Source organism: Haplochromis burtoni, unplaced genomic scaffold (genome assembly GCF_018398535.1).
Source record: "Haplochromis burtoni strain Fernald_Lab_line unplaced genomic scaffold, NCSU_Asbu1 Contig_767, whole genome shotgun sequence".
NCBI lineage: Eukaryota > Metazoa > Chordata > Actinopteri > Cichliformes > Cichlidae > Haplochromis > Haplochromis burtoni.
Genome location: NW_024583128.1, coordinates 69,523 through 96,591, shown reverse-complemented (window position 1 = coordinate 96,591; position 27,069 = coordinate 69,523). Strand labels below are relative to the sequence as shown.

Here is a 27,069-nt window from a genome sequence, read left to right as displayed (position 1 = left end):
CCACCATTTGACCTTAGAACTGAAGAAGCTTCTCGGATGAGAGGTGAAACGTCTTCAAGTAACTTAAAGAAGTCCAGACGCTTTTCTTTGCAAACTCCTTTGACTACGATGACCTGGATGACTGAGAACCTTCACAGACATTCAGGACATTAAATTTTCCTTCATTTCCTTGCCATAAAATGCCATAATTCAAACAGAATCAAGCTTTTATCAAGCACTATCTGGTCTTCTTGAAAATGTTACAAATGAGTTATGCAGACTGGATGGCTACTGGCAGCAACCTGAAATTCCCCAAAAATACAGCTAATAGAGAATGGCCAAAAAATAGCAGTTCCCAGAAAAGAGTCGATGCAGTCAGTTTTTCATTTGTAAAGCTGATCACAAACCAATGGAATGTGAAATTTAGAAAAAAGAACTCATTTATCTGGATTCTGTTACAGAAACAGTGAACAAAAGCCATTTATTACACCGGCTCATTCCCACAATGATCTGGAGAAAAGTTGAACAGTTAAACAGAACATTGGTGGCAAACCAAAAACATTGTGCAAGCGCATTAAAAAAAAATCACAACAATAACACTGTGTGGTCACTGTTTAGATTCCGAGTTGATGATAATCAGCCAACAGGAAAGCAGCTGGGCATTCAGTGGAAATATGACGTACATCAATATCCTTCTGAATGAACCATCTAACACGGCAAAAATGAGAAGACGAAAAGCCAAAAATGACTAAATCACTTCACAGGTTGGCAGGTTGGGCTGCGCTCTCCCCTCTCATATCCCTGCTGGAAACTTCAAGGGTGAACCTCTTGGATCCAATCTTCTGAACTGCTCAGCTCACAGTAGACAAAAGCAAAGAGCCCTGAATCTCTTTTATACCTGCTCACGCTTTCTCCACCTTCTCGACCTGGCCGTCACATCTTTACATTTTGGTCATCCAACTGAATCTACTCATCCAGTGTCCACCTTATCTGTCTATGGGACTTAGAAGATTTAACACATAGTTTAAACTTTTAAACTTTAAAATCCTCTTTTTTTAACATGGAGAATTCACATTCATTCACATATAGATAAAATTCACTGTTTCATTTTATGTAATTCTACTTCAATTAGAATTGTCTTTAGCACATTTTCACATTAACATTCGTTCTTTTCAATTAGAGGAATACTTTCTTTTACTTTTTAAAACTCTGTGTTTGTCAATCACTTATTTATTTTTAGCCACTCTCTTTATTAAATCATACATTTTGTAAGGCAGACATTCACTAAGATTAGTCGCTCTAGTGTGTCGTTTTCATCTCCACATACTAGTTAACTTAAACATATCTATTTTAATTTATTTTATTTATATTCAATATGCCAGTATTGAGCAATAGAGCACAATTGACCCTCACTAAAACCACTTTTGAGTTATGTAACTGATACATATTTATGTTTATTATGTTGGGGTATATATTGATCATTGTTCAAATCAAGTCAAGTGGCTTTTTATTGTTACTTCACTCTGTACTGTACCACAAAGGAGGCGCTGTTCAACTTTGTCTATGGCGACATCATGAATAACATCCAGAAGTCTCTCTAACAAAAATCAACAAAAATGTGAGAGTGAATGAATAGTGGCATTGTAAAGCGCTTTGGGTGCCTTGAAAAGCGCTATATCAATCCAATCCATTATTATTATTATTAGATGGGGAGACAGACATAGAAATGTACTTTATACAGGAGAACTGAGAAGAATTTCTCTTCAAATAATCACTGAAGAGAAACCTGTGCACTAACAACATGTTCCTGATAAGATACAATCAACCTATGAATAGATAAACATGTACACTGGTCACAGCTGCCTTAACTTACCGACACAGAGGTGCAATGAGTCACTGACTTTATGTGGCAAGTCCCTTTGTCATTAACCAGTGGAGGAGAAGAAGGGAATGACAAGTGAATTTTTTCTATAAATTATTTTTGCCATGGTGACACTCCGAAAACAAAGCCAATAATATTTGACTTTCTTAAAACCACAGGAATTTGGGCTTTTTGAATTAGAAAAAAAAATCCCAGACTTAGGGTCTTTACACATCAAATCCTTTTCAGACACATATTCTTAGTGCAGCCATTCACACTGACCACATGGTTTTGCTGGAGGATTTTGCGGCATTTATTTTTGAATCAACCAAGCTCGATTTTTCAACTGACCAATCAGCATTTGGCAACATATGCTTGTAACTTTATTGAATATAAAAGTAGTTTTTACCTCAGCGCACAGAGAGATGCTGCTCTCTGAAACCATGTTTCTGCCTCCCTGTGTTCCCAACTCTGCCAACAAACTGCCTCACTGACACCCTGAAGTATGTATGAAGGCGGCTGTGACAGAGCTTCAGTCCCTGATTCAAACAGTAAAATGTTAATTGGATCAACCCAGAATCTCAGTTTCTTCTTTTTCTTGCTCAGAAACATCAGAACCCGCTCGTCATGGCTCGATGTCGACTTTATTATTTTTTTCACAGCGCGTATTTTTGGAGATATTTTTTTCCCCTCAAACACCGGGTTCAGTGTGTATATATTTAACACGACAAGTTCGGATCATGAAAATTTAAAAAAAAAAAAAAATTTGAACTCACTGTAACGAGCACAGATGCTAATAACATGCTTATAACAAGGTGCAATAATAATTAATGTGCAATAATAACAGTGTGCAATACACATACACTTATTCTTCTTTTTTATACTAAGTTAATATACTGTGTTGTGTTGTTTGTTGCGTTGTGATGTGTCATATCGTGTCTTGATGTGTTATGTGTAGTGCCGACGTAGGACAGTTTTTCCAATTTCATTGTACTACTGTACTATGTATGACTGTGCAATGACAAGAAAGAGTTATCTTATCTCATCTTAATGCTAATACTAGGTTGGCCCCTCATTTGCCTTCAGCTTGAATAGAAATTACTAGAAACTACGTAAAGTACATGACAAGAAAGTGTCTTACAGCAACTACAGAATATAAACAGAGATTCACAAGGGATAAACAAATAGCTAAATACAAGTGAAACCTGTCTTGGAAACTGTCAGTGTGAATCATATGCAGGTGTTGGGTGTGGACATGACATAAAATGGCTATTTAAGAAGCTTTTCAGTCAGCCTGAAAGTACTTTCTGACAAACATTTTGACTGATGCTTCTTAAACAGATTTTATGTCAAGCCCGCACCCAATTCCTGTGTATGACTCACACTCTTTATCAATTATCCAAAAATTTGTTTTGTTTTCATTTGCACACAAAAAAACAAAACAACAAAATAGAATTCGACTTCCTTGTGCACTTGTCTATGACCTGTTTTACTTCTTAACTTTAAACGTTACTGTAAAAAATCGACTTTTAAATTGTTCTCTCATTCACCTGACAGAACAATTCTGCAACAATGCGCCCGTATACAAATGGATTGCATTTATACCTCACTTTTCTGATCTCAACCTCACACTGCGCGTTACGCTACAAGGTGCATTTACTCCTTTGCACACATTCATACAACCCAACATTCATCCCTCAATTTTCCGACCCTTTTATCTGATTCGAAGTCAAATTCAAAATCAAATTATTTAGCGTGACTATAATGTTATTAATCATCAAAAAGATCAAAATTTTCCAAAATTTTACTTGTGGGTTATATTAATATGTTGTAACTAGTGCTGTCAATGTTAATCTCATTAAAATGATGTTAACGCCATAACTGCATTAAGCTCCATTAGCAAGCTAGCGCGGATGGCCCAGTGCGTGGGGCTGCACGGCACTAACATGTTAACGAGCTAACTGCGCTAACGCCTTGACGCAGTGCAGTCCCACGCACGGGGCAATCCATGCTAACTCGCTAACGGAGATTTGCTGCGTTAATACGGTTATGACGTTAATGTCATTTTAACGAGATTAACGCTGACAGCAACAAACATGCGACTTCTGCTTTCTTGCTGCTAGGTAAACTCTAAGGTCAACGTAGAAGTCAAAAGGCCAACTTGAGATAAATCATGAAGTCCAACTTCATGAAAACCAGGTGAAACAGTTTAGGAAGAGAGGCCATAGCAAAGAAACTGAAACACGTATCACCATTGGATCACTTTTGCCAAAGTTCGGGGGTCAAAAGATATTTGAATTTTTTCTGGATTTAGTTAAGAGGGTGAAGTTTTAGAACTTGCCTAGCAATATACAGCAATAACCCATTCATCCATTTTCTTCCTCTTGGTCTTATCAGAGTCACGGGGGGCTGGAACTTCTAAAATAGGACGAGAGGCAGGGTACACCCTGGACAGGTGGCCAGTCTGTCGCAGGTCTAGCACAAAGAGAAAGACGACCATTCACACTCACATTCATACCTGTAGGCAATTTAGAATCACCAGTCCAGTTGGCCCAACTAACTGCATGTCTTTGGACTGTGAGAGCAAGCCGGTGTACCTGGAGAGAAAACATGCAGACACCACACAGAGAGGCCGTGGCCACATGAAGGATTTGAACCCAGGACCTTCTTGCTGAGAGACAAAACTGCTGTACCCTGTTTGTTGCTGCTTAGCAACGAACATAAATAACTTAATAAAAAATGCACATGGTACATGAGTACCTATGTTCTTCTATCCAGAAGCACAGCATACTTTATTACTATTTTTGTGCACAATTTTCTTTTCAAATCCTTTAAATTGGTCAGTGTGTTTGTGTTGCTATTGACTACATGTAAATTCATCACACTTTCTTTAACTGACTGGCATAGAGGCACAGTGAGTCACTTTGCACTGTCATCCTGAAACTGAATTTTGTCTACATGGTGTTTTGTTAAGGGACATGTTTCCACAGCACGAAAACAATAATAACTTTATCTGTGTTATTTAACGCCACTCTGGTCATATGTATGAATACACTTTCGTGATTTTAATAGTTTCGGCAATGGTTTCGGTGGAACGACGTACGTGACTTGAGGCGGAAATGAATGGATTGCAATCCAGTATTTTTCCTTCTGTAAATAGCCTATGAGTTGTTCCTGTCACACCGCTGGACGTGAAGTGTGGACACCCAACTCTGCGAACAAAACTGGAAAATGAGATGATGTAGGATTTTCTAATTGATAGCATAGGCAAATCTACTAAAAATCTCAGAAAAGTTCAAATATAGTTTTCTGAAAATCTTGTGAGCACAATAGCTTGAGGAAGATGTCACCTAGGTTTAAATATTAGTGACCTTGAAGAATTCTCCTTAGATATTCAAACTCACACCATACATCCATCTGTTAGCGTTTTTTTTTTATTAACTTATTGAATAGGTGTAACTAATGAAGTATTTGGTGATTGTATATGTGAGGAGGAAAACCAAACTTTAAACATCTCTATGCTAATCTGGTGGACATTAAGAGGTTTATTAGTATGAACAACATCATGTCAAATACAGAATAAGAAAAATGTAATCAAGCAAGGATATTTTCACCTATTTTCAACTGATGGTATATAAAAATGTGCAGACACAGTTAAGCCTTATGCCAATCGTATCATGTTTGCTACATGAGTTTCTAAGACCTCTATCTCATCAACATGATCAATACGTGCCATAATTTCAAAATGTTATGGACAAAACTCTATTTTGGTCTAAAATTAACATTGTTGTTAACAAAAGTTGTCAAAATTGTATCAAATGCGATACAAAAAATATACAATAAATTTATGATAAAACTACATCATAAACAACATGATATAGCAAAAACAAAATGTAAGGGTTAGAACTAATTTACTGATCATCCAGCAACACGAACAGATATAGAGAAAGTGTTGAGAAGTGTGATGTTCCCTAGCTCTTTGAGTATAAGGTTACAGGTATGTGCTGCTTGACGAGAAAAGGCTGAGTAACATTTTATTTGGTTTATTTTATTTCAACTGAAGGGAGTTCACACTATGAAAAATCCGGTTTTAACAACTTACAAAATAATTTTTATTAAAAAGATGTTTTTCATCTTACAGAGTTTCTGTTAAATGTCCCACTTTTCTTTTTACATCCACCAAAGTCTTCAAGGTCAACATAATTGTTTATTTGTCAAAAGTTGATATAAAGCTTTATAATTGCAAAACTTTGATTCTTAAAAGTGCGGGATGTATTGTCAACATATAGGAAGTACTATAACGGGATTTAAAATATCATGTCACATCTGACCAAAGTGCAAAGTACATTTAAAAAGAGCAATTAATAAAAAATGAATGAAGACAAAATAAAATACGAGTCCCTTAAAAGCACAGCGGACAGTGAGCTGGCTCGGTGGTGGACTGACCTCCTGGAGTGCTTCTTGTTTATATTGTGTTGCATCTGGAAACTGAGTTTTGAGGACTCAAGTTTTTTAATGCTCATTCACAACTGATACATTTAACTATTAAATCCATTCATCCAGGCTAGGCCGGACGGCTCCCCGGTCAAAGTCGGGCGATGGCGGTATGTGTGGTTTGTGGCTCAGCTGCAGGGGAGGGGTGGAGCATTGGTTTCAGGAGGAGTTGTCAGAGAGGCTGTGTCACCTGAACTCCATCAGATCTTATCTCCCCTACAAACCCCCCCCCCCCACATGTAATAACTTGCAAACTGTGTGTGCAGGTCCTCATTCATGTCACAATAATATTTTTTTTTAAAAAGAATGGGTCACTCTCAGGAGCTAGGTGAATTCCAGAATGACACTATGATAGGATGCCACCTGTACAGCGAGTCCAGTTGTAAAAATATTGCTCTACTATATATTCTGCAAGTAACTGTTAGTGGCACTACAACTCAGTGGAAGTGACTGAGAATGACAGAAACTCGGCCATGTAAAATCACAGGGTCAGTGGATGCTGAGGAGCATAGTGCCCAGAGCTGGCAAACTTTCGCCAGTCAATGCTGGAAATCCCATAAAAAAGTGTTTCTGAAAAAGTGGTAAATATTCCCATAAACACGCTCCTAAACCTTATGCAATATGTCATTGCCAAATGGGAAAGGGTATCATATTACTATGTATTAAGATGTCACTCAAGTTCATGCATGTGAAGGCAGGTGAGCAAATACGTTAAACAGTACAGTGCATGTAAGAACACATTCTGGGAATTCTCCAACGACTTCTGTAAAAAGTTGTTATTTGAAGTTGTGTTTTACCGGTCTGCAACAAGGTGGAAGCACCATTTGCATATGCCACAAATGTGCAGCTTACACTGGAAGTTCTGCTTTTGTAAAAACCAGCCTGCAGTCTTGCATATACAGCTTTATGCAGAGAAAAAGTTGTTTTCTCTGAGCAAAACTATTCTATCATCAGAATTATGTCAACATTGATATTAATATAATATAATCTCACCCTATCCCCAATGTCCTCCTCTGTCATACGTCTGCCATCTGTCCTCGTGCCTGGCAGCTCAATCTTCAACATCCTTTGTCCAGTAGATGTTAAATATGGGGCCTAGACATTTTGTGGTGTTATAACGGTGCTCCCTTTTAGCACTGATATCTGTCTTTGTTTGATGGAAATTGTCTCTAGAAAAACACACAAATGTAACCTCTGTTACCAGTTTATTTGTGAAGACCTGTTTGGAAGCTTCACTTCAGAATTTTTGCCATGTTTGTTTATTGAAGCCAGAAGTTTCCACATTTCCACATTTATTGTTTGGATGAGCTTTAATCATAAATTGTATGTATATCATATATTATCTGATAAAAAATAGCATATAATATTTCATCTGTCCCAATTATGTAACAATTTAAAAATCAGAAAAAGAACTATATAGAGAAGAGTTATGAAAAATGTTATTAGAAAGCGCAACAGGATTATTCCACTTCAGTTAAAGAAAATACAAATTTTACTGCATTTATTTATAGCCTAACCCACCAGGTGAAGATATTGATGTCTGGGTGGAATGTTGTGACAAGAAATATGTGTTTTTTCAGTTACTCAGTATATTGTGACATAAATATGACAAAAAATGTTTAGCAATTTTGGACTCAAATAGATGAGGTGCAAAGGTTATATGCATTTCACTGGTGCATCTTAACACCAAATTGTAAAAGAATATGTTGATATACTTAAAAAATGTAACTTTACAGCCTTGCAGATTTCATGATACTAGATCGGGATAGAAGTTTGACATTTGCATGCCATACTTGATAAAGTTTCAGTTCATACCAGTCCATGTTTATCAATATTGCATGAGTAGTTTAGGAAACATGACCATTTCAAAAATAGAATTTTTCTCAATTTGGACATGTTTGTGAAAATTCAGGGGTTAAAAGAAGAGCGATACTGTAGTGTGGCACTGTCACCTATAAGTTCTCTGTCGTACGTTTGAATCGTTCTGTGCGCAGTTTCCATGTTCTCCCTGTATCTGCATGGAGTTTCTCCAGGTACTCCAGCTTCCTTCTGCAGAGCAAAGACATGCGTGGTTATGTGTTAAACCTGCAGCAGACTGGCAACTTGTCCAAGGTGTACTGTGCCTCTCACATCATGAAGTGAAGAAGTGAAAGAGGATGGACAGTTTGCAGCTCGAAGTCAATTTTGCTCAATAAACCGTTGAGGATCTTTTGTGGTTAAAATAGCCAAACACAGCCCTGTCTGCATAGCTGCTGCTGAACCACTGCATTTTACCAGTTTCAATTTTTAATCTCAGTTGACATATGATGTTGTAAAAACAATAATAATAATAAAAAGTCCTCACCTTTGTTCATCACTGCAGGGGAAATAATGCCGGCTGCAGGTTAGCAGCAGTTTGTTGATCTCTGCTGCTGTCGTGTGGCGTTTTAGAGGTATTGCCATTACCTGTTAAAGATAACTAAAATATTCCAGTATTATGAAGAAAGCATTATGTCCTGTCAGTCAGCACTGACAATATAAACAAGTCCTGATATTGAGATGGCATTTAATTAACCTGCAACTGATGTACCTTTAAATAAAAATAAAAAAAAGCCTAGTATGACTTCAGCAATGAAGGGTACTTTCCAGTCTTGATAGCCCCAGTCAAATTTTGCAACACTGGCATCTTTTATTCATGAACTTACATGTCAGTGAAGCATGCAAATAACGGCAGGAAGATGGAAAAGAAGAACCGCTTTATCTTCAGCTCGTCGGGCCAATGAAACAACAGGAACAACAGAAAGGTTCAGATACAGGACGGATAAGAATAGACACAGAGGCACATAATAAATAATAAATAAACAATACTGATAATGAAGAGATATGTGTGTGCGCGCGCATCTCTCTGCAGTTTAGTTCAGTGGATTGGAGCTCATCGTCTCTTCCATTCATGCATGGGATTAGGATGACGCTCTATCGTGTGCACAAAAAATGTACAGTTTGCCTGAGCGTGCAGCAGAGAGCATTCCTCACACATGGCAACATGGGCTAAAAATAGCCCCTCACTCACTATTATAGGATATTTGCTCAGCAGCTCAGGTCCACATTTGTTATATACATGCTCTCTTAAGTTGCAGTCATCCTTCATCACAGTCTTCTCACCATCATCTAAACCTGCTGCTGATGGATTTTATCAGACAGCAGGAGTGGAAACACTTGTATCATCAGAAACGCTAGAAACACACAAGTATTGCACACTCCATTGACTATATAAGCTGAATTTGTGCATCTCAAAAAGGGTTATTTGAAATTTTTTTTAAAATCACTGCTTACTTTTAATTTAATTGATATAAATGTTAATAATGCACATCTGGTTTTTAGCATATATAGTTAATATTAGTCAGTCATAAGGTCACAAATGTACCTTAAATGAATTCAGCTTAGCCTGGTCACACCGAGTAACATTCTACGTATCTACCAGCAATTTTGTTAAATATACTTGTTCAGCTGCTTGTTAATGCAAACCGCTAATCAGCCAATCACAGAATTGGATTTAGGCGTGTAGACATGGCCAAGACAGACTGGGGAAGAAAGGTCATTTTTAAGAGACTTTGAACATAGCATGGTTGTTGGTACCATTTTGGCTGGTGTGAGTATTTCACTTATCGACTGGGACTTTCCAGCACGATGGTCCCTGTGATTTACAGACGAACGGCACGACTGCTTCAAGCTGATCAAGGGAAAAGTAACTAAAATAACCACGTTACAATGAAGACATGCAGAAGAGCATACTTGAAGATGTTCGAAGACATCTAAGAAGACCCTTAAAATGTTAGAGCAGCAGAAGACCATACTGGGTGCCACTATTGTCAGCTAAGAACATGAAACTGAAGCTATTTTTCAAATTGACTCACTAAAATTGGAGAATAGAAGTCTTGTTTTCTGTTGTAGGATCAAAATTTGCTTCCATCCCTTCATGACCACAGTGAACCGATCTTCTGATCATAGTAAGGTAACGTACTATGTCACAAAGCTGAAATTGTTTTATTGAATATGACAATATTTGTATCAATCAATGTACTCAAATGGTTTTCACAGTCACCAGATCTCAGTCTGTTAAAGCACCTTTGGTGTGCGGTGAGATTCACATCGTGCACGCTAAGCCAACAAATCTGCAGCAACTGTGCAATGCCCCTATGTCAATATGGACCAAAATCTCTGCGGTTTCCAGCAGCTTATTCTTTGTGCCATAAAGAATTAATGCTGTCCTGAAAGAAAAACGCTGGCCTAGCGAGGTGTGCCTAATAATGTACCCAGTGAGTGTAATTGCTGAATCTGGAATGTGCTATTCAAGCTGCTTTAGCCTGCTCACAGTTGATGCGCATCTGCTTTGTAACTCACATCCACTTCAGTTCCTCCTTTAACGCCATATCAGACTTAATCAGCATATCAGTTTCCATAGTTCTCTGACAAGAAACAATTCAGGCTGCTTGCACGCACTGTAGGCGCTAACTTGAGTTGAAACCACTGTTGTTTTTAAAAAGATTGTCATTTTTAAGCTTCATTGATTATGAGTTTGTAAGGCAAATGTCTAATTTATGATTTTAAACAATATAAATAAAGTTTATTTGAGTAAAAATATGGAAGTGGTATGCTGTACAGCTTCTCTTAATTCTAGCAAAAGCCATTTTAACTATGTTTATTCAATCTGTTGAACTATAGTTCAAACAGAAAAAGTAATTTAATGATACCTCATTAAGCAATTAATTAATCACTTTATTACTTTTTTTTTGTCACAGTTGGGAGTCAAGTCAATTTTATTTTATTTACATAATGCCAAATCACAACAACAGTTGCTTCAAGATGCTTTATAGTGTAAGGTAAGACCCTACAAAACTTCCTAGGTAGGGAAATAAACCTGTGTGTTGTTGGAGTCAAAATATGTAACATCTTGTGAGGGCTCTAAAGCCCATATGCAGGGTTGCTTCAACTGATTGTAATCACTAACTGTGGCTCATGGCTCTTTCCAAACAACTGCTATAGACCATCTGCTGGGACAGGGGTTTCTTCTGGGTAGAACACTCAGCAGCTGAGTCATGTCTGCAACGTAATGCAACACACCCATTTTGAAATATACATGTGAAATGTCACACTTTTAGCTTCATTGTTATTCATGATGTTTAGTTGCGATATAGACCAAGAAGGCAAAAAATTGAAAAATTGTGTTTTATAAGGTTTCCAGAAAATCTGAGCTGAAAATGCTTTCAAAACTTAAATATATGTTACATCATATACTACAAAAAATATCCTTTTTGCACCAACAAAGAGATTCCAAAAGTGCTCAGTTCAGCTGAAAATGTTTGCATATCACTGTATGTTATGCAATGTGTCCTTTAAAAATATGAGGATACTGAACATGTGAAGGACAGAAGACATGTCACGCCAAAAGAAAATATCTACAACAGATGCACAGTATTTTATTGTCATGTCCTAAAGAAATAAGAACATAACTCAGCAAAATCATAGCACGATAGCTGAGAAATGCATCCGGTGTTTCATTTGATCAATCTACTATTCACCCACAAATGATGAGTCAGGTCTTATGGAACGATGACTCCAAATTTGAGTTCAGAGGTCAGGAAAGAATTACACAATTCAATGATTGTCTACAGTCATGTTTAAGACACGTAGAGGCTCTATCATAGTTTGGGGCTTTGTGTTCAATTAGTGGTATTTGGCATTTTGTCTAAACAAACTGCCAATGCAGTAAAAGACCTGCATAGAAAAACACAATGGAACGCTATCAGTCATGGATTGGCCTCCCCATAGCCAAACCTCGACATTACTGAAGCAGTGCGTGATCATTTTGTCAGAGAAAAGAACAAAAGACCTCCAACATCCAAAGAAGAGCTTTGAATGTCCTTCCAGAAGCTTGAAGAACCCTTCTTGAAGGCTATTTACACGAATTATGAAAAAGTTTGCCTAAGAGGGTTCCGGTCGCGTTGAAGAAAAAAGATGGCCACACCAAATATTGACTTCCAAGCTCATTAGAACAAATTCTGTTTGCTTTACATGCTATATTTTATGTATTTCCCCTTTTCTTGGCAAATTATAAAGAAATTGGGGTGGCTCAAGACTTTTGTACAGTATTGTAGATACAGATATGTTCACATTTTGCATATACGAAATGTTAACATACTTGCATATATACATATCTAAGAACTGACTTAATTATACACATGTGCTGAATTTCTGTTACAACCGGATTTTGAAGTTTGATAAATGATTCATACTGATAATCATCTAAGTAACTTAAGTTGTGTGTAAATGGAAGAGTCTGAAAAGATTCCACTCTTTGAAATGCAAGGGTGTGGTTGTATTATATTTAACTACCTACTCATATAGCAGACAAATCTGGGGCTAAACATGACAACTCAGAGCACTTTTGGCTCAGTTGCAACACTGGTAAACGGCCCAAAGCTGGACATTATGTCACATGCAGATGTGCGTGGTGCAATCTAGGCAGATACACTTACCCTGAATAATTTGTGTCAGCCAAGGTCAAATTAGGATATAAGAGACCTGCACATGTAGGACATAGTTGGACTATTATTACTGCCTGGGTACTAACAGTATGAAGGTGCATTAATATATTCATCATGATTTAGGTTTAATAGTAATTTAATTCCATTGTTAAGAATTTGCAAATAGAGCAACAGTATTTTGAGCATTTTAGACAAGGACTCATGACAAGTTAGAGCTGGTCATTGTAACTGTGAAGCTCAGTGGGTGATCTTTAGTCAATCCATTTTGATCTAGAATGAAACATTTGAGCAATGGTTCAATGAACATGTGACCAATAAATCATCTATCAATATAAAAGTGTTTTATGTTTCTTTTTCTGACAGAAAGTACTTAAATCACGCTGTCCTTCACACTGTTTCCTGCACTGATACTAAACATTTTCTGGTTTCTGGACATCTCTGACTCTGCTATAGACAATGAGTTCAGACTGATTCTTGAAGTTGGCTTTAATCATCAGCTGAGATGGTGCTTACACAACAGAACTGTTAAAGTAGTGATGCTGACGTTGTGTTAATGTGTGTAGACAAAATGCTCTATGACAGAGCTTCGTGTCACTCAGTGGTCAAAATACTGTAAGTCTGAACTGGTTTCATCAGGAATTGTCATGACCTTGTAGGGACCATAGTTGTCTGTCTCTCTGTGCTTGGTATGCAACAGTCTCCTGCCCAGGGTGTATCCTGCCTCTTAGTCTACAGCAGCTGGGATAGACTCCAGCACTCCTGTTACCATGAACTGGATATCAGAAGACGATGGACATACTTGACATATAGCCTCCTTCTGAAAATATCACTTTCTTTTCTCATCTACTCACATGCATCACCTGCAAGGTGGACTCCATACATGCATGGATACATTTCGCTGAGTGTGTCACGAGAGGCAGAGGTTTGGTGATGTCTTTAACCCCCACCACCTCATAGAGATCCAATCCACTGTCTTCTTCATCACCTCTCACACTTGTCTGCTTTGAATGATGGATGGGCAGCTTAGTGTGGCTTGTATTTCTGGAGCAGGCCATCAGGACACCAGCACCATGTGAAATAATCCCTTCTTCCACTGACACCCAGCTCAGCATGGTATTACATGCCCTTGAGCTGTACTCTCTCTCTCATTCTCTCCCATTAGTGCTCCGTCCCTCTTCGTTTAGCCTCTCTGCGCACTCTTCATCACTCTGAGCTCAGGGAGATCATATAAACTGGCTAACCCATGGCGGAGGGGGTGGTGCTGTTTGTGTGAACTTAAATGTGTATGTGTGGATGTAAGGCCCATGATGTTCGGATGAACTGCAAGGTTAGAGACAGTGGAGTACAAAGCAGGATTTAGCATCACTGCTGTGAATCACAGAGTGAACTGTGCTGCTGCTAAGCATCAAAGAGACGTACCTCCTGAACAGCTGCAACGATATTTGGGAAACAAAATGTGGTAGCAGACAGCCTGGAGATACAATGCATCATTACTACAAAGCTGGCACATTAAATCCGAGTCGTTCATGTTGTTCATGAATCACTGAGGTCATATTGAGGGTTTACTGAAAGTATGAGGTGCCTTTTTCAGGAAAACATTGAGTGCTTCTGATCCTTTTATTTAGAAATTGTGAAACTGGAAACGTAATCACATCTCTAGTTTGATCCCACAGAGCTCTGGCTCTGCTCTGGCTCTTATCATTTCCTCAGCGGCAGTCCTGACAAATCCTGATGAAACCAGTCCAGACGAAGCAAAGCAGTGCATCACATAGAAACGTCACTCTGAGCTCAATCAATTCGCTGACACGCAGCTGAACTGTTAGAAACCTCATGATTTTACAGCTTGACTCCGTAAACACGACCTCAGCTGATGATTAATATAAACGTCATGAACTGAGCTTTTTGAACAGAGTAAGGTTTCCATTACCCAGAAACCAGAAAAAGCCAAGCAGCTTCCCATATACATGGGAAGCTGCTTGGCTTTTGAGTAATATAAAAAGGCTCACTTATATACTTGCATACGATATTAACACTAAATAACACAATACTGTGCAAAAGTCTTGAGCCATACCATTTTTATTTTTATTTTGCTAGGAAAATGTGAACAGTAGTCTTCATGAACTGTTATCCAGGCTTCTCGAAGGAATTCAGAGCTCTTATTTGTATATTGAACTTTTATTCCTTCCTTCTATTCGCTCTCAAGATGATCCCATGCTGCTCAGTAACGTTGAGTCAGGTCTCTCACTGATAGGATTCCATTGTGCATGTGTTTTCCCTCATATGCTTTTGCTGTATTGGCTGAGGGTTTGGGATCATTGTCATGCTAAAAAAAAATGAAGCTGTTGCCAATCAGATGCTTTCCAGATGGTAGTGCATGGTGGATCATAATCTTTAGTTTTCTGCATACACTACTGGCTGTAAGGCATTCCTAAACCATGACAGAGTGTCCACCGTGTTTTAAAATGGCTGTACTCACTAGTGAACCTGTCTCCGGACCTCCTCTGAACATACTGATGATAATTTCTCCATAAGATATGTTTCCTTTGATTTTCCGACGGTGTAAGTGACTGCACGTCTGTTCCAGTTAACAGACGCTTTACTTTCTGAACCATCCTGGTGTGAAAGTGTGCTGTAAGGAGATTAGCTGGAAACTAAATGAGCCCAGATATACCTCATATAGAGGGATAATACCTTGGTCGTATGACTTATTATTGGAGATTATGTATCAGAATTTCAGGAGCGGGACCACGCCTCCAAACACACTCCTTCCAGTTGTCATCTATATAGGTTCCCCCAGTTCTGCAAGCTGTTCATTCTCGTTTACGTTCCCCACCCTCCTTGTTTTCAATTCTTTAACTTCTTCACTTCTATTTAGTACATGGGGATCTGCCAGGCCCAGGAGCTGTCGCCCCAAACCGGAGCTCAATTCATTTAGTAGGTAAAGCATTCACCTTTACCTATTAAAACGCTGTCAAGCCTAAAATGAGAATGTGGGCCCAGCTAGTGAAATGCTTTTCAACTCACTGGTTAGCGCTGTTTATCCCCCCCCAAAAAACAAGAAAAAGATTTAAGTCAAATTGCGTATTGTAGATGAAAAAGAGTAAACTAATTAAAGAAATTCATTTTATTTCAGAAGTCATTAGGCCTGTATGGATATGTGTTTTTAGGAATGTTTTTTTTTATAAGATAATAATAAACTACAATAAACTATCACGTTATTTAACATCACTTTTCTGCCTATGTGGGTTCTCTCCAAGTACACCAGCTTCCTCCCACAATCCAAAGACATTCATATTAGACTAACTGATGATTGGCAGTAGATCTGAATCTGAGCATAACAGGTTGTCCGTCTCTCTGTGTTAGCCCTGTGATATACTGGTCACCTCTTCAGAGCGTACCCTACCAAGCATCCAATGACAGCTGGGACTGGCTCCAGCCCTAAAATGGAAACTAGATAGATGGATGAATGTTGCTGCTTATCTTAATCTGCCTGTTGGAAGTTCATTATTATTATTTACTTCTTCCTGTCAACAAGGTGTTTAAGACATTCCTCAGAGATTTGCATCCAGCTTTACATGACAGCACCACACAGTTTTGTTTTTTTTTTGATGACCGCACATCGCTGACATGGTGACATGGTGTGCTATCCTGCTGGAATAAGACATCTGAAGATGAATATGCTGTAGTCATAATGAGATGGAAATGGTCAGCAATAATGCTCAGATATGTTGTTAAACCACGATCAGCTGATGCTAAGGGGCCCAAATTAATATATAAGGCATGATGGATCCATGCTTTTATGTTGTTTGCAGCCAATTCTGACCCTCCCACCCGAATGTGGCAGCAGAAATCAAGACTCATGAGAGCAGGCAACATTTTTTTAAGCTTCTATTGTCCAATTGTAGTGAGCACGTTTGCAAAATAGGTTCAGTTTACTGTTCTGTAGCAGTTTCAATGTTTAGCATATTGCGCATTTATATATGCTTGTCTACATACCTCGGTTTATCAACAGTTGATTATTTGAGTTGCTGTTGCCGTCCTATCACCTTGAAACAGTCTGGCCGTTCTCCTCCGACAACAACAAGGCATTTTCACACAGGGAACTGGATGTTTTCTGTCAAATTTTCTATCAAATGCATTATCACTGCAGTTGATACTTTAGTGTAAAATTTATTTCATTTTTATAAAAGATAGACGTCTTAAATACAGATGTTTTATTGTCCCTTCCTTATGACTCATGACGAAGGGCTAGAAACCATTGTACTAAACTGGTCTGTGCACAAAACGGACTCAGCCTTGACTTGTTACAAGAGAATAAGCTGCAGTCATACCTATATACCGGTACGTAAATTAAATAATAGAATACTTCTTCTACTGCTGATAAAGGGCTTCAAGGACTGATGTGTCATACCACGTCATATAATGTAACACCACAAATTCTAAATGAAAAACTGTTAAATCATCTTGAAGCTACAGTGGGTAACTGTATCAGATTAATAAAGGTATTTCTAAGTAAATTCTCTCCTCGCAGCTTCTTAAAAATCGGAATATTTGATGGTTTTCTTATTATATTAAACTGAATATCAAGTTTTAGACTCCTGTTCAATCACACCCAGCATTAAAAGGACATATTATTGACGTCTGGATAGTAATGAAAGCATTTTTGATTATATTGCTGAGACTTTATGGGTTTAGGTAGCAAGTATATTATTTGCTGTCTGTCTTTTGTTTTGGGAAATAAAACAAACAAACAAAAAAAAAAACACCACACCTCTCCTGAGCAAAAAATCTTTTTTTTTTTTATTTCTCGTTGAAAGGAACTTGGTAGAATACAGCAGAACACACATGACTGAAACAGCTGCCATTTCACGTAACACAGTACAGGAAGAAGGATGTAGTTCAATCGCATGTGTAATATCATATATAGTATACTCATATCAATAGAAAAGAAAAAAAAAAACTATTGCTCCCAGGTGTTTATTTTTTTCATATGGCATTTCTCTGCTGTGTTGAAGTGGGTAAAGTAAAATTCAACGAGAGGTTTTGCACACCAAAGGAAATGGGACAATGAGAGTGACATTTCCCAAAATATGTGGGAAAGTTGTGGCTTTTTTTTTAATTAGGCTGTGAAGTAAACTTTCTTTTGTCTATTGCAATGCAGAAATAAAACTTTAAACCGCTCTCAAAAAATATGGATAAATACCATTATACAGCAATCAGAATATGCAAAAGAAAAGAACACAAGGCAGCTCCGCGTAAGAGCAGGCATGCAAAAATGATCATATTTTAAAAAGGAGCACTAAAGACGAAATGTCGATGACTTCAGGTGTTTATGTTTGCGCCATTTGGCAACTGATGGAAAGCCAATTCATGACAAAACATGGGTTAAAAGGTGTGGACTGAAACGAGGGGACAACTCGATGCTCTGTAAAGTGAACTGGAGTGCTGAGTGTTTGCTGACAAACTACTTCAGTGAAGTTGTTTCTATAAATTGCTATAACATACTCTGTTATCAATTTGTTGTACTCTCTTTAATTTCCTCTAAGGAAAAAAAAAAAGACATGTTAGGAAAAAAGCAGGTATGAAATATCACCCTGGACATTTGCATCCAAGTTTAGTGTTTTAAATAAGCCACTTTAGGCAGCATTATCTATTAAATGTCTCGTATTTCTAAGACATATTTTAATATATCTCTTTTGAAAAATAATTCTATCTATACTTGATCTTTTTTAGTAAGTAAATCTCTTCCAGTATATATATTTTTCTTTATGTTCCTTTAGGTACAGCACCCCATTATGGGTTTTAGTTTTCCAAAAGCACCTAATTTATGTTACAATCAGACTGAATAGTACTTCAGTCATTAATGGTCTGAGTTCAAGATTAGAGGATCCAAATGGTGAACCCTAAGTGAGTCAACAAGATCAATACCCTTGAGACTGTAGCTCAAGCCCGGCAATATTAAGCTTTTTTTAAATTCGTGACCAGTGCTACAGGCCTGAGCTCACTGCGTCCCCCTTTGAGAAGAAGGTCACAGGGGTCAGACGTGGCCATGCATCTTAGGAGACATCATCAGTTGCCACAGATGGCTCAGCTGCAGCAACTGGCTGACCAGATCTGCACCCAGAACCTCTTGAGGATGATGCACAGGCACAGGTAGTGCTGATATATATAGATATATACCCCAAAATACAGATGGGACTTGCCAGCCCTGAGACACAACGAGCCACGTGTGAGCAGGCCACACCGCAATTCAGCTATCGGAGCAAGAAGTCAGCACCTGAGGAATGCCCAGGAGGGAAAGTGGAAGGGTGCAAAACAAGGAGAGAAGAAGGGTGGGAGGTCATTTGAACTCATTTGGATTGTCTGTAGAATCCAAATGAGTCATGTGCTTGTAACAGATCACCTTACAGGGAACCTCACTGGGCTGAGAGGATGTCCGGCGATGCCAAGGGTGCCACCCCACTCCCATGTAGCTGAAACTGTGGCTCTGAGCGTTGTGGGTCTGTCTGGGCAAGCTGTTCATTACAGGTCACTTTAGACAAGAAACACACACAGCCATGGTGAACGGTGCAGGTGCTCTGGCTCACTGGCACACTGCACCTGCTGGTTTGGGTATGTCACATGTTTCACACTTCCTTATTATCATCACACAGACTACAGGTCAGCGCCAGGTGAGCTCTTACCATTTGATGTCAACTAGAAAGTGGTACCGGTAATCTACTGCTGTGTCTCTGCCAAACTTAATTTGCTGGGCTACATGTGAGGTCATATGGACAATCAATATATTTATATTTATATATATATAGATATATATATTCATATATATATTTTTAAATCAAAGGGGAAATCTCATACAGGAGCTGACTACTGCAGTCTGCACTCAATTAGCTATAACATCCACCTAAACTTTATAACATTATTCTCTTATATAGACAGTAATTTCTCAGTCAAATATACTTTTTTTTTAATTATTTAACTCCGGATTCATTTCATCATGCACAGAATAGTCGTTCCTCTCTCTCCGTTTCTCTGTTTATATCCAGGCTTTGCATCATGTTGTCAGCTCCATCACAAATAGCCACCACTCCTCTCTGCATCAATCGTCGTCCACATCGTCTCCCTCCGACTCCTCTCCGGCTCTCCTCTCGTACATCTTATCCCGGTGCCTCTCCTGGATCTCTTTCATTTCCTCGGCGTAGCGGCTGAACGCTCCCCCGAACTTGCTCCACGCCTTGAAGGGGATTGTTATAGAGTTTCTGTAACTGGGCTTTACTTCGCTCACCCGCAAGAAAACTCCATACTTGTTGGATCCAACGTCAAAGAAGAACCGCTTGGAGTCCACCATGATTGAGGTGCCCTCCGGAAGCTCGCTGTAGCCCCCGGCCCCTCCGCCACCGGCAAGCTCTTCCTCATCTCCCCCGTAGTCGTCTATCAACTTGGCCAAGGCGTCACGGAACTCTATTAAGCCTTGGGCCGGGAGTGCGATGGTTTGTCCAGCCTGCAGGCCAGCACCGGGAATGCCACCCACTCCGACTCCGAAACCAGGGCCTCTATTGACGGTCTGTCGGATCCGGAGAAACCGACCCCGCTGGTTCTCCTTTAGGTCGAGGTAGTATTTTCGGTTCTCACGCACCAGGAACTCGCTCTTCAAGGCCCGTCTAGGCCCGGTGTCATCCCCACCGGAGGACTGAGCAATCTGCTCCGGAGTACTAGGCCCAAGTTGGGCGTAGTGCTCTATGAAATCCCCCAGGTAGTCACGGAACTCCGCCGCAACTGACATAGAGAGGGTCAGCCGACTTTTGGAGCCGCCAGCTCCGACCTCGGCGATTTTGATGAACCGGCCTTTGGCGTTCTGCTTTACGTCAAGGTAGAAACGTTTATTCTGAATGTCCAGCCGCTTCGACGCCAGTTCCTGGGTCTCCGGTTCCCGCTGGTAATGCTGAAACCCGCCGCCTCCACCCCCTCCGCCACCGCTGCTGCCACCGCGCTCACTACCACTATCCCCATCCGCCATCTTCGCCACCAGCAGCCCGTTTTCTCTGCGTATCTTTGACCCCCACCCCCCTTGTTACCGAGCTCACGGAGGCAACCGGACGCTGACTGCTGAGCTCCGGTTGGCTGTTGTGCCTGTCAGTTAAAACATCAGACGAAGAGCCCAAGTTTTCATTCGCTATTTCTCCTGCCTGTCAAGACAACGTAACGGCTTTCCAGATGACATTCGAGGAGATACTGTATTTGCAATCCATAACTGCTTATTGATTATTTGTAGCATATGTTCAATGGAGTACATGTCATTTAGAGATCATTTTACAGCCATAACGAATTCATGTATGACGCCAGTACAATAATATACACGTTTGAAGACGTTATTCGTGTCCTTGCACTGAATTTCATGGATTTCACTGAATTAATCCGAGCTATAGCCCGCTTTGTTATGTATTTTGTACGGTTTTAGGATGGATGTCCCTGGAAGGACACTACACACGAACACACAGTCCCGCCTACTTCGTGGTTTCGTGCGCAAAGACAGGCACGATGAGCTTAGGGTGGGGGATGGGTGGAATTTCTGCAAAGGGCAAGGCTATTGGTTTAGACTGAGATTCGAAGTAACAACGCACTCTCTTATTGGCTCTCTCGGCTCCCACGAGGGGTTGCATGCAAACGATTTGCGAAAAGGTTTATTGTTTCTTTGCTTTCGGGAGCCGAAACTGTTTGGAATCTACTCAGCGCTACAATAAAATAACGCGTCGGGAAAAATGGTATGTGAACTCGGGGTAATGCTCAACGTGTTATAGGAGATATTGCCGTTTTTTATCTTGAATAACTGTGCAGTTGTAGAAAGTCCTGCTTTGAATTTGAACTGGGGAAATCCGCGCAGAATGTGTGTGGTTAACAAGCTTGCTAAGAAGCTAACTGACAGCTAAACCATTAGCATTATCGTTACCGTAAGAAGTTCGATTCGTGTGGATTTTCGGCTAAAAGTAGACTGCTTTTAAGCTTTGAGTGTTTGTTCCGAGTTGTTTTGGGTATATTTGCAAATTTTTGGAGGTGGGTCGCTCATTTAAGAGAATAAACTGCTCTTTGAGTCTGTGTAGCCTGTGGCTGGTGCTTTAGCAGTAACTGCAAGCTAACTTTAGCTAGTTCGTTGGCTTAACGGCTGGTTAACTGTTAGCTGCTGAATAATTCCTTTAAAATGAGTCTGCAGGTGATGCAAATTAGTAAAGATGACTTTGTGTTTTATTTGAGTCCAGGTGACTTTGTAAGTCCAACTTTCTTTGTCAAAATCTTTGAATGAAAACTTGACCGCTGACGGTCTTAAGGCGGCGCGTCTGTTTTGTTTGTCGCGGGGTCACTGCCAGCAACCTGCTGACAGGTTCTCGTATTTTTTAAGGAACGGAGTCGTTATTGTCTCTATTAAATCGGTTATTTTATCTTTAGGGTGTATACTTGCTGTTTCCGGGGCCGGTTAACGTTGCTACTTTTCATTTCTGTTTTATTTTTGATTGGCGGGAAAGCGACAACTGTTGAACCGGGCGTAACGTAAACTACTAGAACAATAACACGGAGAGCTCAGCGGTGACTCTCTAATTTATTCAGATTCGATTTTGCTATGTCACTTTAAGTCTTTTATTTTTCATTTAATACAAGTCAGGCGTATTCGTTTCACATTTGCTTCCACTTTCTGATTTCATCTTCTTCTTTTCCGTTTAATCACTCAATGCAGGCTGGTGGCAAAGCAGGAAAAGACAGTGGCAAAGCCAAGGCGAAAGCGGTGTCGCGCTCCCAGAGAGCTGGTCTGCAGGTAAATGTCAATCATTTGTCGTGGTGCAGTTTGTGGCTTTGCTGCAGGTGTTAAACGCCACAGGACGTTTGCTTTTGAAAAAGAAAATTGGACCACTATCTTACTTCTGTTTCCTGACAGTTCCCAGTGGGTCGTATCCACAGGCACTTGAAGACTCGCACAACCAGCCACGGTCGTGTAGGAGCCACAGCAGCTGTTTACAGTGCTGCCATCCTTGAGTACCTCACCGCTGAAGTAAGACTTCCCATTCCCTCCATTTTAAACTTTGTTTTGATTAACAGTGTTACTTAATGTCAGCTTTGGGTGTTTTCACTGTAGCTAATTTTTTTGTTGATATGAATCCTTGTTTCTTTGTTTTTTCCAGGTACTAGAGTTGGCGGGTAACGCCTCCAAAGACTTGAAAGTGAAGCGTATCACTCCTCGCCACTTGCAGCTGGCCATTCGTGGTGACGAGGAGTTGGACTCCCTTATCAAGGCAACCATTGCTGGAGGAGGTGAGCTGGCAGTTTTCTGGACTGATTAATCGATATCTTATATAAACAATTTGTGTACAGATTGTATTCTATTTGCAGATTATGTATGTAAATCTCATGTACATTTCCTTCTGCTTTCAGGTGTCATTCCCCACATTCACAAATCCCTCATTGGGAAGAAGGGCCAGCAGAAGACTGCATAGATGCCATGTTGACCAGAAATTTGGGGGCTTGGGCTTTGAACGGACCAGGAGTTCACCTTTGTTCTTTTTTTATTATTAATATTATAGCAAACGAAGAGTGATTGTTAGCCTTTGTGTTTGTTATATTTACCAATAACTAGATAAAAAGTACAGAAAACCCCTTAAAGACAGTAAACCCTTTGTATGTTAATGTAGAGCGTTTGACTGGGGAGTTAATGATTATTTGAAATGGTGGCAGTGAATTTGTTTGATTGGCCTGGCTCTGTGTAATGTTTTATACTGAAAAAACAAATTGTTAAACTGTTTTTTATATAAAAGATCTTGTTTTGTGGTTATTTTCTCTGAAGTTATGATATTTACTATGACACATTTTTAAGGAGAATTTCTTTTTTTGAAAGTAAATTGGATAACAGCTAAATAGTAAGATGGTGCTTCTTTTCCTTTTGACTTACTGTAAAAAAAAAAAAATTGAACTGCACAAGAATAGTAATGTATTAAAAGTTACTTTTTTTTTTCTTACATCAAAATGAAATAACGTGTTGTAACCGCCTGCTACAGTGTTTTGTCTTAATGTTTACAGCAGTTGAAAAAATGTGTTAAACTTGAAACTACGTATTAACAGTGTAATCCTCAGCTAATTGGGAAACACTGATTGTAAACTTGTTGCCTCACTGTGGAACACAAGTCCTGCCATTTGTCAGCTACATATCACCACTGGGTACATTCAGTACTCTGATACTTTGGGAAAATAAGTAGAGGATAAGTAATCAGCGCTGAAAACATTTGTCTACACTACCAAAATATATAGGCATACTAAAAATATATTTATATTCCCCTTCTAAAAGTCCATTTCATTTTTAACGTTCAGATTTTGGAGCCTTTTTTTTCTTTTCTTTTTTTAAGCTGTATTCAGGGAAATGACTTTGCCTATTTTATCTTTGAATAAACACCATTGGCATGTTATCTCTGACTTGGTTTGAAACAAACTCATTTATAGAGACTGGAACATTACGTGTGACGCTGCAAATCATGAGCATAACTCCAAATATGCTTTCACATTGACTTATAGTCGTATTTTGGAAACTCCAGAATGGTTAAAAACAAGACTTTGTGCTCTTATGACTCAAAACAGCAGTACCAGATAAAAGCTTTCTGCATAAAAATAATTTCAGAAAATTAATGTTAATATAAAATCCAATCAAAACTAAACTATGAAGTAGCTTACGTTTCTGAGATCTTATTCAAGTTAGAAATTTCAAGTGGTCTTAACACAGGTTCAGGCTTTTATGTCAGGAGGGTTATCCCCTACTATTGCCAGTTACTCCGTACGCTAAATAAGCCTGTTCTTTTTTACATTGACATTAATAATAATTTATCCTACAGCTAAATATATCTCCACACTGAAAATACCCCGAACGGAAAACATGGGAAAGTTTTCTAAAAACTACAAATCGTCTATTTCAATTTATATACCATCAGTTCTCTTAACATTCTTGTAAAATTTACTGACAGTTGTTTTAATTGCATGATTGTTATGCATCACTAAGATAGAGGGTTTTACGACATGTGATCAGATATTTAAACCTGCCTTAAGTTCCATTTAAAAAAAAGTGGGCAGTGATTGCATAAAATAGTGATGCAATCACTGCCCACTTTGATAGGAACCCCTGTTCCACTGTTTGTTATCTCAAATATATAATCACACATCAGCAACTTGATGTATTTAAGCATACAGACATGGAGAAGATAACCTGCTCAACTGATCATCAGAATGGAGAAGAAAGCTAATTCAACTTTGAACGTTGTTGCTGGTTCCAGATTGGCTTATTTCAATATTTAAGAAATTTCTGATCTGCTGGAATTTTCCTGCACAACCATCTCTAGGCTTTACAGGAAATGGTTAAAAAAACCGAGAAAAGTGGCAGTTTTCTTTGTCCCATTGACAAAGTGGACAATAGAAGAATGGAAAAATGTTGCCTGGTCTGATGATCAGAATAATGCTTCTGCAAGCATCATGTAAACGCTACGCCACGAGTATTGATGCCGACCACGTTCTTTAAGATCGCAGCATGCCCATCTTCATATGGCTCCTTCCAACAGGTTAATGAACCATCTCACAAAGCTCCGATCATCTCGTACCAGTTTCTTCATCATGACAATTTAATGATTTAATGTACACAAAGTCATCACATCTCAATCCAATAGCCCCTTGAATACATGGTAGAACTGGAGATTCACATCATAGATGCTAGTTGTTATACACCCACACACTACTTTCACGCTACTGCTTCAGCAATCAAAACAGGATATTATCATATTTGTAAATATTTTGATTACTCTCTCTTTGTCTCTACAATAAAAGATATAAGGTTATTTAAGTGAGCACACATAAACAAATCAGGCTGATGTAGAATATAATTGTAAATGAACTATTTATTCTCAAGAACAATACTATATTAGATAACATCTCGCTTCCTTATATCATTTAACTGTAATGGTCTCAGTTTGGCTCATGATGTGATCAGCTGTCTACAAAGTTTGCAGTTACTTGCAAATTTGTAAATGCAAGTTCTGTATAAGTTGTCTTTGGTAATATCTCCCATTTATTTATTTCAAGTTACTCTGCTTCTTAGTTCTAACTAGTTTAGTTTAGTTCTACTAAAGTGGAATTTCTGAATAAAAATAAAAATGTAGTCATGTATTAATTACAGAAGAAGTGAGAGTTTTAAAAAGGATCCAGTTGTTAAGTAAACCTCATACAGTGATTGGCAGTTTTCAGCTCAGCTGGGGAGAGCACACACCTCTCATGAGAGCAAAAACTTTCCTAGAGAATAAAAAAAGAAAATATCTAATATTTGTTTGTGACACAAGGTCAACTATGGCATCTTTTTGGTCTTTTGCTTACAAACCCATCAGTTACTCTGATCCGCCTCGCTCCTGCTTCCTGTCATACCCCATTCATCCACTAGATGTCCTCAGACTTCTGTTCCAAGTCCTCTCTCCACCATAAACCATCTTACCTTTCCCTAATTTTCCCAACCACTGTCTAAATATTTGCCATTTTTCTTTCTCCCATACTAGAGTATTAGTTGAGTTCTCAGTCACTACTCTGATTCCTGATCAAGCCTATATTTTGTGACAATCTGAGGGCAAACCTCTATCTAAGAATACAGAATAGAATAGAACTGAATAGCCCTTTGTTGTCATTGTACATCTACAACAAAATTATGGGTGCTCAACAATTAAGAGGGATACATGCAAAATAGGAGAAATATATTCCGAAATAAGAAAAAGGCACACAATAGAGAACAAGATGTACAGTGCTTAGAAGTAGTGAAAAGAAAAAAAACTTGGTCTGAGGTGTTACTCATGAGTCTGGAGGTTTGGGACCTGATTGAGCTTGAGTTATGCATTTTTCGCATGTTCCTCATTGCATTTTATGGGGGTAAAACTGTGGAATAGTTTTACTATAGATCTACAGCAATGCTCAGGAATTAGTAAGTTCATGAAAATACTTCGAAAACTGATTTTGGAAGAATATGATACCGATAAAGATGATCACCCATTGTATGTATAAAAATATCAAATTATATCCAAATTATATCAATCACGGTAGCCAAGTTTATATAGGTTCTCCTCGTGTATCGTGTGGAGTATGTGATGATGGGAATTAGGTGAATTATGTGGGATCAATAAGATGTTGAGCAGGGGTAGGAATTAATAAGTATGTTCA

The 27,069-nt window shown here is 38.9% G+C and overlaps 2 protein-coding genes across 2 annotated transcripts; one reads left to right on the top strand and one right to left on the bottom strand.

The window, feature by feature from the left end:
- Positions 1 to 17,632: 17,632 nt before the first annotated feature.
- On the bottom strand, positions 17,633 to 21,348 carry LOC102298636 (transcriptional activator protein Pur-beta). Its single transcript, XM_005950585.3, has one exon. It carries the CDS (start codon positions 20,870 to 20,872, stop codon positions 19,955 to 19,957), a length of 918 nt encoding a protein of 305 aa, XP_005950647.1. The 5' UTR covers positions 20,873 to 21,348; the 3' UTR covers positions 17,633 to 19,954.
- Positions 21,349 to 21,471: 123 nt separating this feature from the next.
- Positions 21,472 to 24,299, top strand: LOC102298961 (histone H2A.V). The gene is made up of 5 exons (XM_005950588.2): positions 21,472 to 21,617; positions 22,583 to 22,660; positions 22,781 to 22,894; positions 23,025 to 23,154; positions 23,275 to 24,299. The coding sequence occupies exons 1-5, from the start codon at positions 21,615 to 21,617 to the stop codon at positions 23,334 to 23,336; spliced, it is 387 nt and encodes a 128-aa protein (XP_005950650.1). The 5' UTR covers positions 21,472 to 21,614; the 3' UTR covers positions 23,337 to 24,299.
- Positions 24,300 to 27,069: the final 2,770 nt, after the last annotated feature.

Bases quoted from the DNA above. Each gene is read 5' to 3' on its own strand.
- LOC102298636 (XM_005950585.3), bottom strand. From the start codon at position 20,872: ATGGCGGATGGGGATAGTGGTAGTGAGCGCGGTGGCAGCAGCGGTGGC.
- LOC102298961 (XM_005950588.2), top strand. The intron at 22,895-23,024 runs GTAAGACTTCCC...TGTTTTTTCCAG, and splicing joins TTGAGTACCTCACCGCTGAA to GTACTAGAGTTGGCGGGTAA. The intron at 23,155-23,274 runs GTGAGCTGGCAG...TTCTGCTTTCAG, and splicing joins GGCAACCATTGCTGGAGGAG to GTGTCATTCCCCACATTCAC.